Source organism: Sceloporus occidentalis, unplaced genomic scaffold (assembly GCF_023333645.1).
Source record: "Sceloporus occidentalis isolate IW3139 unplaced genomic scaffold, rSceOcc1.0.p SCAF_2, whole genome shotgun sequence".
NCBI classification, from domain to species: domain Eukaryota; kingdom Metazoa; phylum Chordata; class Lepidosauria; order Squamata; family Phrynosomatidae; genus Sceloporus; species Sceloporus occidentalis.
This window is the reverse complement of record NW_028316982.1, coordinates 247,477,501-247,493,523: the sequence shown is the minus strand read 5'-3', so window position 1 is coordinate 247,493,523 and position 16,023 is coordinate 247,477,501. Positions and strand designations below refer to the sequence as shown.

The 16,023-nt window shown below is 40.9% G+C and overlaps 1 protein-coding gene across 1 annotated transcript in view; it reads left to right on the top strand.

Annotated features, from left to right (window-relative positions):
• Nucleotides 1-16,023, top strand: part of LOC149319937 (fibroblast growth factor 9) — a 54,298-nt gene that overhangs the window by 8,347 nt on the left and 29,928 nt on the right. Inside the window, exon 2 of the mRNA XM_089512618.1 lies at nt 13,269-13,372. Within this exon, the coding sequence (XP_089368744.1) occupies nt 13,269-13,372 (104 nt within the window). The remainder of the gene's footprint in view (nt 1-13,268; nt 13,373-16,023) is intronic.

The following is a 16,023-nucleotide window of genomic DNA, read 5'->3' as shown; positions in this document are numbered from 1 at the left end:
GGAGGGCTGCATAATTTCCATCCTTGTTCTAATCTAATTTGGTAGTCGCAGCCTTCTCCAGTGTAGTGCTTTCCAGATACAATTTCTCATCATCCTATACCCCACATTGTCTTGCTACACATTGCTTGCTTTCATGCATGCACACACCCCTGAAAGTGATAGGTTTTGCCTTCGTTGCATCAGTTATTGGATGTACAACACACTTTTCTCTTTACCTCAAAGAAAAGCACTGCAACTCATAGTTATACGCAAGGGCAGGGGGCTAACATTGTTTCCTTCAGTTCTCAGCCTGCCAGATCCAGCCCACATATTACCTCTCTATTAAATCTAACAGAACTGCCTTCAATCACCTACCACTTTCAGGGGTGTGTGCACATGTGAAAGCAAGCAGTATGTGGAAGCCAGTGTGGTGTATAGCTAGACAGACTGGTGCAGTCTTGTTCAAATCCCCACTTGATCATGAAGTTCACTGCATGCCCTTGGGCAGGTTATAATCTCTGGCCTTAACCTACCTCACAGGTTTGTTCTGAAGATAAGGGAGTGGATATCATATATGCTGCCTTTATCTCCTTGGAGGAAAGATAGGATGCTAGTGACATTAAAGATATTTGCTATAACCCCTGCATTAACATTTATATCTGTCTCTCCTAATGTTGAGCACTAAAAATGAGATGTGTATGTATGTCTTTTATTATGCAGTTATAATTTGCTTAAATAAGAGGAACTGAATGTGGGCATCCCATTAGCTTCAGAGGGATTGCTTTACCTGCTTCAGCTGGGAAAATCCCTGGAAGGAAGGGAGTCAATTGAATGGGCTGTTAAGAAAGGGCAATGTAAATGCACACAAACACACACATGAGCATGCACACACACCCCTTTTCCCCCTTTCTAGATTCTTCTGCAGTCAGTGACCTTCCATGAGTAGCTTTGTGACTCCAGCTCTCTCTGCACGTAGGTGATGATGCAGCAGTAGAATTGTTGCAAAGGCTGGGAGAAAAGCTGAGGGCTGCTGCAGCTGCAACACATCTGAGCTTTTCCAGAATTGCTGCAGATGAATTGCAGTAAGCTCTGCTCCTCACATTCCATTCCTTTGCCAGCTGTTTTTAGGAGGTGTGTAGCAGCATCTCTGAGGGCCTTGAGAAACATGCTTCCCTGGCTGATGAGGCAAAATAGGTTCACAGCAGTGATTGGCAGGTTATTTTCTTTCCAACTGACTGGGGATGCATAATTAGGCTTTCCCTAAAACTGAACAGTATGAGTGGGCTGCTTCACAAATATTTTTGAGTCTATGTTACTGGAGCATGTCCTTGAATGTTTTTGCTGTGACATAATAAAGTAGCTGAGAACTGTGTTAAGTTCAATGTATCCAGCTAGTGTAGGTAGATATTGCAGGCAGTGTGATTATTGTTATTGGATTAGATGAAGCAGAAGACAGCAAAGCATCCTACTGAGATCAGTATATTTTAATCATGAGTAATTTATCCCAAGAAGAGCTAGTATGGTGTAGTGATCTGAGCATTAGACTAGAAATCTCGAGACCAGGGTTTGATTCCCCAGTTGGGCATGGAAACCCACTAGGTGACCGTGGGCCAGTCACACACACTCAGACTCAGAGGAAGGCAAAGGCAAGCCCCTTCTGAACAAATCTTACCAAGAAAACCCTGTGATAAGTGCACCTTAGGGTAACCATAAGTCAGAAATGATTTGAAGGCACACAAGAACAACAGCAACTTGTACTGGGGATATTTGTGCAAATTTTGTGTAACTAATACAACCAGTAGTGTTTAGATAGCAGATTTCAAGTGTTCAAAGTGTTTCATAAAATACGCAAAGAATTTCATATCATAGTTTTTTTGTGGGTTTTTCGGGCTTATTTCATATAAATAATAATAATAAATAAAATTTTTATTTATATACCGCCCTTCCAACAGATCAGGGCGGTTAACAACACATTAAAACAATACAATAAAAGCATCAATACAGTACAAGTTCAATAAAAAACAGAAAAGCCCCGAGTTAGCCAATCCCCTTGCCAGTGAAGAGGAGGGAGGCCCATTGGACTTTACTCGGGGAATCCAATGGGCCTCCCTCCTCTTTAAAGACTAACCCTTGTATTGTAATAAATTGGTTAGTCTTTGAAATGCAACAGGACTCTTTTGCTCCAACAGACTCAACAGTATTTCCTTTTGGTGTTAGTTTCATCTACATTATTTTTCAGTGCAACCCAAGCATGTCTTATGAGCAGTAAATGACACTGAATTCAATGGGATTCACTTCAAGATAAGTGTGTTGAGGATTGCAAAGCACGTAGAGAAGTAAGTCCCACTGTGATCAATGTTACCATTCAATTAACATGCATGGGCTTGTGTTGTTGGTAATCTATCAGATGTGATGAAAAGGACCTGGTGCATGATTAGGATAAAGGAGTGTGACCTTGCTGTGATCAGTAGGGATAAAAGGAAATTCTCTCCCCTTTTCACTCCTTTGCTGAACTGGCTGTTTTTACTAGATGGAGATGTTCTCCTCGCTTCAAGGACTCAGCAAGGATGGCTTTCTAATCTTTTATGCTATCTGCACAATGTGGAAAGCAGGGTCTAATGTGTTTTATCTAGTCAAGACATCACAATTCTGGTCCTAGTTCTACATCAGCTCATGGCTCCTGCATTTCTTCTTTGCTTGTTCCTTTCTTCCCAGAAGACCTGAATTTGTTTTGTCTGAGTTTTCTGCAGCAAGAGTACTTTGTTCTTTAAAATAATGACAACAGATAATCTTTTTCTCTAGTGTGAACTCTGGACCTTCAATTCTCTTGCATCAGTTTTGGAGTTTGAGTTAATTTTAAAAGTAATAACATACACGGAAAAATCAGATTAATATTCCTGATCAATGGAGGGTCATAGGCATGTTACAGACCGCCCCTTTGGGGCGGCCTGTAGGCGCGCCTTTCCCCGGTGTATAGGGGCCTCAGCTGCCAGACCGGCAGCCTCCGAGGCCCCGATCCGCCGCTTTGCAGGCTGCGGGGAAGCGGCAAAGGGCCGCTTCCCCGCAGCCTGGAAAAGGGTGTCCTTGGGGCTTCAAGCCCCAAGGACACACCGCGGCGGCGGGGAGGAGGAGAAAGGGGCTGCTTGGCCCTTTCTCCCTTGCGTTGCTGGGCACAGCCGTCTGAAGGCTGCAACCAGCGACGCAAACCAGGAAGGAGATCCGAAACGGAGCTCCTTCCTGCTCTGTGCAAAGGGCACATTAAGCGCAAAGGGCACATGTAACCCGCCATAATCTCATTTTATAAAGGAGAATATTCCTAAAGTGGAGAACAAAAGGGAAAGATTAAATAATTTTAGATGTATTTAGATTTTTTAAATCATCCCATCCTCAAGATTTATTTCATATTGCCAGTTTAAAATAACATTGCAAAAGTTACATTAAAACTGAATTAACAATGCAAATCCTAGCCATGTGAACTTGGAAGTGATTCTCACTATGTTATGTAGGCTTTACTATTTAAGTGCATTTAGGATTGCAGCCTATATCAGATTATGTGGCTTCACTTTAACCATGTTTACCCAGAAAATTCATGAGACTCAATGAGACTGTTAATTACTTTTTAGAAAGTATTATTATAAATGTACAACCTCCATCTTTGTGAACAGTGAGGAGTTTTAGGAGCTCCAGCACCTAGCCAGAGTTCATTTTTTCTTAGAAAGAGGTCACTGGAGACTTGCAGTTTCTGTGATACAAAGTTTATTTACACATGTATATAAGATGCACTTAACTTATAAAATCACAGTACTGTATTAGTATTCATAGTAGATTCTTTTCCTCATTGGGTGTCTAATGGAAAGCCAGGATTTCTTTCAGAAAGCAAAGTCAGCTCTCCTGTCTTCTTTCAATTTTATGTACGGTAATGGTTTATGCAAGAAGCCCTGGTGGCGCAGTGGTTAAATGCCTGTACTGCAGCCACTCACTCAAAACCATAAGGTTGTGAGTTCAAGACCAGCAAAAGGGTTCAAGCTCAACTCAGGCTTGCATCCTTCCGAGCAGGTCCCAGATTGTTGGGGGCAAATTAGCTTACAGTTGTAAACAGCTTAGATACTGCTTAGGCGGTATGAAGTGGTATATAAATGAAGCTTGTTTTGTTGTTTGTGTTTTGATTTCAAACAACAAATTTAAAAGAGTATCTCAAAAACCAAAGAAGGGATTCCAACGCTTCTAAAAGATTTTCAGCCTTAAGACCAATGGCATCACCCCAGTGCAGTAACTCGTGTTGTTGCCCCCAGGCTGTCTGGCTTACCCCCCTCAGCCACCCCCTCCACCAGCCCAGTTACCTCTGCCATGGTGGGGGTGGACTGCTGCTACCATTTGACACCCTTTTTTGGGTCTGGCATTGCTGATGGTCAGTCAGGAGAGAGAGGCAACTTGCTTTCCTACCTGGTTAGCAGACCTGCCAGACCCGTAAGACAGCCCTTTCCCACCAGCCACTGGTGGGGTTGGGCTGTCTTGCCACCCCACAGCCTTTTCTGCATCTGGCAGAGATGCTCAGTGAACCAGTGAACAGGAAAGAGGGGTGACTCATTTTCCTGCCTGACTAGCAGACCTGGAAAGCAGCCACAGGTCACGGGGGTGGTGGTGGTGGAGGGTGGGATACTGCTGCCACCTGGCAGCCTTTCCCTCACTCAGCCAGTAGCCCTGCCATATGCACATGGAGCTGCTGGGCAGCAGCATTGGCTACAGCCGATGGACAGTAGAGGTGTCCTGACTGGCAGACATGGTTGAATGGGGGAGGGGTCTCTTAGGATGGAGGGGGCTGACTGCCCCCACTGGGTGTTCACCTGCCCCCCTCAGAGTGTCACTTGGTGTGGTCTGACTACCCCATCCCCCCCCCCCCCCCATGGATGCCCTTGGTTAAGACTAACTTGAGGGCTAGCTACCCAGACACTCACCATTTTGCTGTGTGGAGGTGGCTACAGCTTGTACGTGGGTATCTTTGTGATATATTGGTTTGAACATTGTGCTATGACTCTGGAGACCAGGGTTTGAATCCCCCCTCAATTATGGAAACCCAGAGTAACCTTGGGCAAATCCCACTCTTTCAGCCTAATATGAACCTCAGCAAACCCTCTCTGAACAAATCTTGCCAAGACAACCCTGCAAGTCAGAAATAATTGCACACAACAACAAAAGGAATCAGACCCAGTTTGATCTTGGAAGCTAGGCAGATTCAGCCATGGTTAGTATTTGAATGGGAGATTGCCAATGAAGACCAGGTGCTTTAGACTATACAGTATTTCAGAGGAACGAGCAAACCCACCTTGCTTAAGAAAACTCTGTGAAATTCATGGAGTCACCATAAGTCAATATGGTTGATTTTAGAAATGGCAAGGGAGCCTAGGTTTTGCTCCCCCCTCCCCCCCCGATAGGATGGGAATTGTGTGTAGCCTGCAGGTTGCATGAGACCTCTGTGTAGTTCTTGCCCAACCTTTCAAGATACCTTCATCAAAACTTTGGAGGTTTCTGAAACCCAGGAGAAATTTCTCACCAAAGGCCTCTAGGTGGTAGAGTTTTCTATTAAAATGCCTTTTGAGACCCTCCATATAGAGTTGTGAAGGTCAGGGGGGGAACTGACAAATTCAGGGGGCAATGTTCCCCCCCTTTTTTTCTGAAGTCACTTTTCTCTGAAAAAAATGATTATGGAATATTTTCTTTTAGAATGATGACTAAAGATAACGGGATTTATATATTTATTCCTCCCACATAATTTCTAAAAACTATGTAGCAGCTTGACTTTTATGGAAGATTATGTACAGTATCTCACATCATTGTAATTTCAAGTCTTGGTTTTCTTTGATCAGTACTTTTTATAGGAATGAGTGCTTTATATCTGCTTGGCAATATGGAAGTATAGAGTAGACAAAATATTTTTCTTTGTTTTACTTCAGTTGGTGGTCCCTTTTGTTTTTATTAGTGTTCTCTCACCCCCCCCTTTTTTTTTTTGCTTACTCCTTACAAACTGGCAAAAGCAAAGAAGTTACTTACAACTCAGATGTTCCTTACCATTCAGAACCCTTTAACCCCACTTGCAATAATAATATGTTTAAAAAATAAATTCAAGTTGTAATTATTTTCTAAATAAATGGTATCTTTACTATATCAACATGAAACTTTTACACTGAGTTCAGTTATACATAATGCATTTTTGTACCTAAAATATTCAAGTGACTTTTAATCAGCAAAGGGGGAGTTTGTAAAACTTTTCCAAAAAAATCTGTTTTCCCCCCTTAATTACAGAAACATTCTGCTTGAATACTTTTCCTTTTTCTATGGTTTCAAAATTTCCAGATATTTTATATCTCAGTTTTTACACCTGAAAAAGGACTGAAACAGTGACTCATGCAGTATGAGCCACAGTGGTCTAGATTGAACAAAAATGGGGCAAATATGGCCCATAGACCTTCTTTGACTGCCCACACCTTTCCTAAGAGATCCTCTCCCTTAATTTCCAGATCATACTACCTTGGATAACCTCCTACTTTATGCGTGAGTGTGGCCATGTAAATTCGCTTTCTCTTTTGGACATGTAGGATCAGCAACCATGGCTCCAAAAATAGCAGTGGCAGCTCCATAACATGATTATATTTTCTTCTTCCTGTTTCTGATCCTGATTTAAGGTTACCCCCTTTTTTCCTGTCAGGTTCCTCCTCTTTAGATGCTACATAATTGGCAGGTAGAACATGAACATGGTCACCATGAGTTGCCATGAGCTAGAAACAATTAGAATGCACACAACAACAACAAACAATAACAAATTGAATATGGCCAATGCAGGTGGCTGAAAATGTAACTTGGTTTCTTTTTGATAATGTCTTAGTTTTTATCATATATCCTTCATAAACAAGATAGCAAGAGCTTGAATTTTTTTAAAAGCATCAAATGTGCCAGCAAGAGGTGCATCTACTCCTTCTTTGAGCTCACACTCAAAATAAAACAGCCTAGGCTTTTTAAAAAACATGCTTTGTTTTTTGCTCTTCTGTGGATTTTGTTAGCAGGTTATATAGCAGTTTTTCTGGTGTATTGTAAATTTTCTGGTGTAATGGGGCAGCACCTGGGTGGTTGTCATAAAATCTAAAGCAGCTGAAAGATGAGCAGCTATAAAACTGGGAGTAGCATCATCACCACTGTTGCAACAAGTCCACTCTTCTATCCCCCCCCCCCCCCCACACACACATATGTGTTTTATAGCCACAGAGTTTGCTGGCTAGGATGCTTTCTCGGTTCTTTTCTAAGGCTGCAGCAGCTCTTGAAACTCTCAGTCTGCCTTCAAGATATAGTGAAAATTGATCATGGTTGGACAGTGCTGTTTAGCAACATACATTGCCACTTTGGTGCCCACAAAATGGGGTAATGGCAATTTTTTATGTGCAGCTCATTTAAACATATGGTAGTACAATGTTTAAAAGTGATATGCTCTTTTTTTGTATCTTTTAAATTATGTTTCAAATGTATTTTAAACTGTGTTAACCATGTGCCTTTTAACAGAATTGTTATTTAATTGCTTTTTAACTTTTGTAAAATAAGTTTTTAGCTAAATTTTTATCTTAAAATTTTTGTATGCCACCTTGGTCTCATCCTGGGAGAAAAGGGGGCATAAATTGATTGATTGAATGAATACATTAACAGTCCACATAGCCAAACTCCCAAATGTGTTTTAAAAAATTCAAATAACAACAAACTAATTGTAGCAGTTTTTGTCTTTGTTAGGCACTGTCTTTTGTAAAGTTAATAGTTTCTAACTGCCTATTTAAGACCAAGCTGTCTCCAATGCTTTGCCCAATAATAAGAACAGTCATAATAACATGTTGTTGGGAAAATCCCTCCCTCAGCCTACTGTATGAATTGCAACTATGTTCAGAGGGAAATGAATTATGGGGATAGGGTGGCAAATTATATCATCATCTCTATTAATCCACAAGTCATAGCATTCTGAACCTATGAACAGTGATGTAGACTTGAGCCAGTTGACTCAGACTCAAGTTGGACTCAAGTCACTTTAATGACTTGACTTGGACTTGACTCAGCAATAAATGATGCACTGACTCAGCTCAAATTATGACTTGTATATTTTTAGCGACTAACTTGCTGCTATCATCCGCTTCAAGCAGCAGGCAAGATCCACTCCCAGAGTGTAGGGCATGATTCTCAGAGGATAACAACAAATGTGTTAGGCAGTGGGCTTGAGGCTTTAAAAATGTAAGAAGCCTCCTCTGATGTGCAGTGGGGATAGGCTGCTGAGCAGACTTCAACCCCCACATCAAGCCCATTGACTAGCACATTTGCTGTTACTCTCCAAGAAATATGCCTTACCCCCTTCTTTTCTGTTCAAGATGGTTCCCAGAATTGAGATTCAAGGCTCAAATAAAAGACTTGAATGCATCACTGCCTGTGAGCCCTGGCTCCAATGCACCACTGGATGCTTACCAAGAAGCAGCTGTTACTTGTCTCTGGTGAACAGGCAAGTTACCGATACTTCTGTTGCTATCTTTTCAAAGAGTATTTAGGTCACTACCTTATTTACAATAGTTGCAGAAATACTCTGCTTGTGTACTGTTTGTATAGCCACCCCAGTTAAAACTACAAATGTTCCTTTTTAAATCCTCATCCCCATTTTGATGAGAAAAGAAGTGGTTCTTCCATAATGCCTTGCACTGAGTCATACTTTATCAAAGTTTTATTATGTTCACTTATGAAAATTGTTACCTTTGATCAAGGAACATTGCCTAACTTTTTCTGGCTGGAAGGGCCAATGTAGTTATGGTCTTGAATAACTACATTTAATTTAAAGTATCTTGAGGGAAATTAGCGTTACAAAGTCAGATTTCATGCCAGTCTGATTGGGAAAAATGGAAATCTCAAAAGGTGTTCTAGATAATGTTCACAGTAAATGGCTAATATATAATATACCTGATGTTGCCTGCATGCTGAGTTATATAACACTGGGAGTCTATTGGCCTCCATTCAAATCTCTTGCAACCTCCTTTATGGGAAATCATTGCCTAACAACACAGCAACTAGATTTATCAGAGGAGCAGTTTGAATCTTATGGTGATCCTATGGCAGTATCAGGGCAGAATCATGACTAAAATTTAGATGATCTATAAATCAAATAGATGGTTATTCTCACTTTTAAAATAATCCCCCTTTTTTGGTATCACTTAGCTGGAGAACTCAGATTTTGTATTTTGTTGTATTTTGCTATGTGGCTAACACATCTATTCATGATTATTTTACCCTGGATTTCAAGATACCAAATTTAACTACAACAGCAGAATTTTAAACAAGTGACTGGGGACTTAACTCTTTGAGGTTTTCTACCTTCAAGAAAGGTAAAACTTTTTCATTGGACTATAACTTGGAACTATAATTTGGCAAGTTTTACCTATACAGCACCTAATTCCCCCCTCCCCCAGATGTAACATACAGAGACTCCTTGAGAAATTCAATGTTCTCTGCCTAAGAAAGGAGCAGCTAGCTTTGCACAGGACAGGGACATCTGGCTCTCAAGAGAAGTTACTTTTCTGTTGCTAATGGGAGTTCTATTACCTGTTTTTTTTTTAAATGGCTCTTTGTCCCTAGTCCTTACATGGCCAATAATGGGAGTAGCCTTGGCCCAATGGCGTCACTATGGGGACTGCACCAGGTGACACCCTAAAGAGGGGATGACACAACTTTTCCTCAAACACCTACTTTTTGGCAGAAATGGACTGTGGCATTCATCTGCTTCACTTTAAAATGCTTTAAGAGATTGTGGGAATAGGTTGCTCACAGGGCTTGTTTGGGATATTTGGCTGCCTGAGGTAAAAGATAAAATGGCACCTTGCTCTTGGTTCCCCCCCCCCAAAAAAAAAGTGTTGCCAGATTGGTGGTTGACTCTGACTTTAACATCCTGCACCACAGTTGAGGAAACAAGGCTACTTTAAGGGGAATGAAGCAGGCCACTTGGTACACACCCTTTGCTCCTGAGGCACTTAAATAATAATAAAATAAAATTTTTATTTATATTGCTCCGCCTCTTCCTATGGATTGAGGTGGGTTCTCAACCCCCCAACATACAAATACAATCAATAAAATACAGTAATTTCCAACAAACAAACAAACAAACATGTCTCCTTTACCTAACAGTAGGGTCAGTGATGGCTTCACAGGCTTCTCCAGTGCAGAAAGGCAGTCTGCTCAGGAAAAAAAAAGAACTACTACTACTACTACTACTAGGATTTATTTATATGCCGCCCAATCACTGGGAATCTGGGCGGCTTACAACAGAGGGGATAATAGACGGTTCCCTGCCCTCAGGCTTACAATCTAAAAAGACATGACACAAAAGGAGAAGGAAATGGTGAGGGGGGAGGGGATCAGGTCCAGCATTCTTCTCTCCCACCGAGGCCTGGACCAAGGCAGATGGACTGGAGGGAGGGCTCTTCTTCTTCAGGCTAGCCCTGATGGATCTGGGCCTGCCTGGTCAACTCCTTCGCAGGCCGGAAGATGACAGTTATGGAGGGAGGAGTCTCTTCCTTCAGGCTAGCCCTGATGGAGCTGACTACAGGGCTGACAGCATTTTCTAAAACTTTGAGATGATTGACAAAGGGCAGCATATTCAGCTGAAATTGGAAAAGCAAGTTCATTCCCAAACCACTTTTATAATGGCATGAGAAACACCAAATTTATAAAAGTAAGAGATTGTTTCTGGGTTACAATTGCTTTAAGACAGTGATTGTATGTCTAAAGATACTAAATGAATTGTTCCAGTACCTGTGTAATTGTTTTTCTGTTAGTCACATGAACACAGTACACCATTGTGATTATAGCTGATGCTGAATACCAATACCACCACCATCATCAGGTTCTGAAAGGCTGTTGTAGTCTATAAGTGCTTCTAGTAGGGCTATGGTATAAACAGAAATTGAGATTTAGTCATTCGGTTCAAACAGCTGATTAGTTCTTTGCAGACTGGTAGGTCTACTAGTCTGGACCATTGTGATTTTTACTTTTCAAGTGCATTATTCAGAGTTTTGAAGTAATGTGTTAGAAGTAACAATACTACATGTAGTGTGTTATTTTCTTGGGGGGGGGGGAATAACAACAAAACTATTGATTTTACTTTTTGAAAAAGTAATTGAAAAAGTCATGACCCCCTCCCCATAAACAAGTATTGCTTATCTATAATACTTGTTACCTACTTGTTATTATTGACTTTTTACTCTTAAACCAGAGGAGGACACTTTGCTTAGGGCTTCCTCTATACCTGAGGCCATCCTTCTTATAGTACTGTGAGCCCTTGGCATCCACTAGAGTTTGATTTCAGGACCCCCATGAATACAAAGCTCCATGGATACCAAAGTCCCATTATATCGAATGGCTTTGTAATTGTGTCACTTATATAAAATTACAAAATCAAGGTTTGGTTATTTGGATTAAAAAAATTTTTTTTTCAAGGTGTAGATGGTTGAATCCATGAATTCACAATCAGTAGATATGTAGGGCCAACTATAATTCTGTAAATAAAATCTATTGCACTTCCTTCAGTGATACTTGAAAGAAAAAATATTTCTGGAGATTTGTTTAACAAAGTGTGTTCACAGGCAGAATTATTAGTCCAATTAGAACATGAATGAACTCCGTTTAAAACAGTTTGAGACCACTTTAACTGCCCTGGGTTAATGCTTGCGAATCCTGGGAATTGGAGTTTATTGTGGCACCAGAGCTCTCTGACAGAGAAGGCTAAATGTCTCAGAAAACTACAGTTCCCAGAATTCCCTAGCATTAAAGCAGTCTCAGACTGGATTATTTCTGAAGTTTGTTTTGGACTATAGTTGTGGCTGCTGAGTCCAATGATGGTAGGAGCTGAAAATCGACTCTGGGTTTAAGTATGAATTTTAATGGTGCTATCCAGTGGTGTAGCTACAGGAGGGTATAACAAAATGAGAGCATTGCCTCTTCAAATAAGAATTCAACACCTGAATGAAACTGTCCTTCATGCCCCAAATTTCTAGTATTTCGGAGAGTGAGACACTGAAAATTGTTCACACCTAGAATTCTTATTTTAGCTCTGTTTGCATTCCCTGGGTAACTTTTGCTTGCCTGGATGCCTGTTTTCTTTGGATTTCCAAATGCTGAACTGCAGTTGAATTACTGCATTGCCAGAAATTTGCATACTGATGGAACATTTCATTTGGGGTTGCCAAATTCTTGTTTGCTGGGCCAGTGCTTTTCTTTTCTCCCCCACCCCTATGGCTACATCCCTGGAGCTGTCCAAAGTGCTGAACCCATTTGGGGAGAGGATCCTTTAACATCCAAATTTAAACCTCTGGCAGATTCACCACCCCACTCACACAGAAGCCACCTACAGTCACTGACATATTATTTATTTATTTATGCACGCCCCACTTTCCCCCCAGTAATAGAACTAAAAACAACACAGATTAAAAACTATACAAAAACATCAGTAAAATATAAATATGAAAGTTATTTTAAAAATGGTTAAACTATTTCTAAAATAAAAACCATTAAAATTCATTAAATGGCCATATTAAAAATCAACAAAACAGCACAGCACTCCTTTCAAAACCCATCACAGTCAGTTTCTAAAAGCCTGATGGAATGAGAATGTCTTTACTTGCTGGTAGAAGGAGAACAAGGAGGGAGCTATCCTAGCTTCCTGAGGGTGAGAGTTCAAAAGTTTGGGAGCAGTCATTGAGAAGGCCCTCTCCCTTGTTTCCACCTTGTTTCCAGCCCTTCCACCTTGTGTCCTCAGTTATAGTTATGAGTTCATTGTTGAGTTCTGCTTCAACAGATGCAAAATAACCTTTCACGGCCTATAAAATGAATACTGTATCTTTTAAAAACACCAGTCTGTAAATAATGTTATCAAATGTTCTGTATGTCTCACTGTGTCAAAGGACTCCTTGAAACATTGGATCTGGTATGATACTCAATCAGAAAGGCTTATGAAACTTTTTTCAGAATCAGTTACCCTTTCGGAAAGGGGATGAGCTTGGCAGCCATAAGCTGTCTACAATGCATAATGTCAGGAAGAATCTTTGTACAGTTGTCTTTTATGTGCTAAGGATGCCTCTATCTCTAACAATTACTCATCTGCTGGAATTCTTCCATCTGGTTGAAAACAGCTGCCATTTTAATAATGCCTCTGAATAAATTAAAAGGCAATCCCAGAAGCACTGAATTGGTGAATGGAAACAATATATTTTGTTTTATGTATTCTGCAGGTATCCTGGAATTTATCAGTATAGCAGTGGGCCTGGTCAGCATTCGAGGGGTAGACAGTGGACTTTATCTTGGAATGAATGAGAAAGGGGAACTATATGGCTCGGTAAGTTCCTTACATTTTGAGAAATGTTGGCCTCAGTATACTTTAATTGAGTTAAACTGTTATGATTATTGTGTCCAAATCATGAGTGTATAACATACAGTCTAATTGCCTGCAGTCATTGGCCTAATTTCAAAAAGACGATGGAGAGAAAGAAAGGAAGAAACTGAGTAACTCAGCTCATTACTGGTATAGAACTCACAACATATGACCCATCAGTAGGACTGCCAGTTCAGAATCATCCCAGACCCTGGGTTTTCCAGGTCCAAACCTGAGACTAGGGAAGATCCTTGCTGATGTCATTAAGTACCACTCACAGCTGCTCATAAGTTGTCATTCAAATATTCACCGACCCAGAATGCATGTTCTGGTTTGGAAATTAAGACAGAATTTTTTTAACCAGATGGGCTGTTCTTAGATCAAAGTGAAATTTTGATCTTCCTTGTTATTCCTTTTCACTTACTTAGAGGGATGGAATAAGTAACATTTAACCTAGTTTACTTGCTTCTTGCCAGAAAGTGGATGCAGAGCAGAGCGGAGGGTGAGCCCTGGTACTACAATGACTGGGAGGAAAGGAGAAAGCTAAGTAAATACATAGACTGCCAGGTGACAGTTTATTAGTTGCAGCAACAAATTAATTCAGCCTTGCAACAAGAGCTGGAAATTTACATACAGCTCTTCCCTCTTTCCTGGAGCTGAGCCCACTTAAACTGCAGAATTTGCACCCTCATCTCCCACCTGAAGATAACCCATGAAAGCTGGATAATCAAGTCCAGAGATTTGGCAACCCTTCCCCTGAGGCAGTGCAGCCCTAGATAGAAGTAAGGTTTACCACCCTAGAAATATATCCAGGTGATATTCAGGTGTATATAGCAGGGCCACAACTTCCCCATTTCCCATGCTGCTGTGGGTCCCACCTCCAGTTTCTAAGAAAACTGGAAGTGATTGGAAAGTTATTTCTGGTTTCAGGAAAAGTCTCATGTTTGGAGACCAAAACAATGTATACAGTGCACTTTGTTTTATCCAAGCATTACACCCTCTGAATGCCTTTGAAAGCTCGATTCTCCATTTTTCTCCATTTTTAAAAAAATGTGGAACCTTGGAGACTCATGGGAGAAACTCTGGGACCTGGAACAGGCTGACCAGGGTAACTATTTGCACCTTTGGAAGATAGAAATAATCTCTGCATGGAGAGCATTTTCAGTTGTGGAGAAGGTAAGTTTAGAGGGGTACTGTAGTTCTATAATGATGCACAGATAGGGACGCAGCACATCTTGAATTAGTCAGTGATGGAGTGGAAGAGCCAGAGGAAGAACTAAGAGAGGCTTAGATTGTAAGGCAGAGGGTAAGGGAGCATCAAATTATCAATTTGTAAGATGCTCTGGGAGCCATTTCAGCTGGAAGGCAAGGTGTAAATACTACAAACAAACAAACAAACAAAATCATCTCCTGAACTGGGCTAAATAATATTTTAATCTCTCAGAGGGAAGGAAGTGACTCAACACAATGGTGTAGAGATGGCAGGTAAGATGTATATAGATAGGAATGGGAACCATTGTTGGTCAAATAAAATGTTTCATGATCTTTGTGGCAACACTCCATTCACAGCATGTTAAAATGGTAGAAGGATGCTGTTCATGTGAAAAATGGACTGTGTTGGCACCTTCAGATACATTATAATAAACTACTTAGAATGTGAGTAGTACTTAAACAGTATAGCGGAGAAGACTGCATTTACACAGAGTTTATCTAGCGGTAGTAGGATGTTCTGCAGTGATGCTATGTTTGGTTTGGGATTCTTTAGGATTACTTTGTAAGGACACTACTTTGATGGCATTGCATTTAATGATTGTATAGAACCACATTTATCTGGCAGGAGAGCCAGCATGGTGTAGTGGTTTGAACCTTGGACTCTGGAGACCAGGGTTTGAATCCTGGATCAGCCATATAAACCCACTGGGTGACCCTGGGCAAGTCACACAGTCTCTCAACCACAGAGGATGGCAATGTCAGAACTCCCTCTGAACAAAACTTGCAAAGAAAACCACATGATAGGGTCGCCTTAGGGTCAGCATAAGTTGGAAACGACTTGAAGGCATACAACAACAAATCCCCTCTGAGCTGAATTGCCTTTGAGTATATGTGTATGGTGGAGATAGTGTGGTGAAGTGGTTAAAATTTTGGACTAGGACTTGGAGAAACCAATGTCTGAATCCATGAAAACCTACGGGTCGATTCTGGGCAAACTATACTCTCCCATCCTTAGAGAAAGGCAGTGGCAAGCCTCCTCTGAATAAATCTTGCAGAGAAAACCCTGTGATGAGGTCATCAGAATCTGGAGTCAACTTGAAGGCACATAACAACAAGAAAAACAACTGTACTGTGTTTTGCCTGGGAGATATGAAAACTAACAATTGTTAGTTGTGTGATGGTTCATAAATACACGTTAGCCATCACACACAAGTATGCAAGCAAACATCACTAGTGCTTTGTTTTTTGCCACCTCATTGGCCATCCTAATTGCAAATTCTTGAACAACACTGTTAGGAAAGCAATGGCTGTTTATGGATTGGCAATCAAGAAGAAATGTATTTGTTTATTGTCTGTTTATATTCTGCCTTTGAGTCTCAAAAGGCACTCTAGGCAGCTCTTTG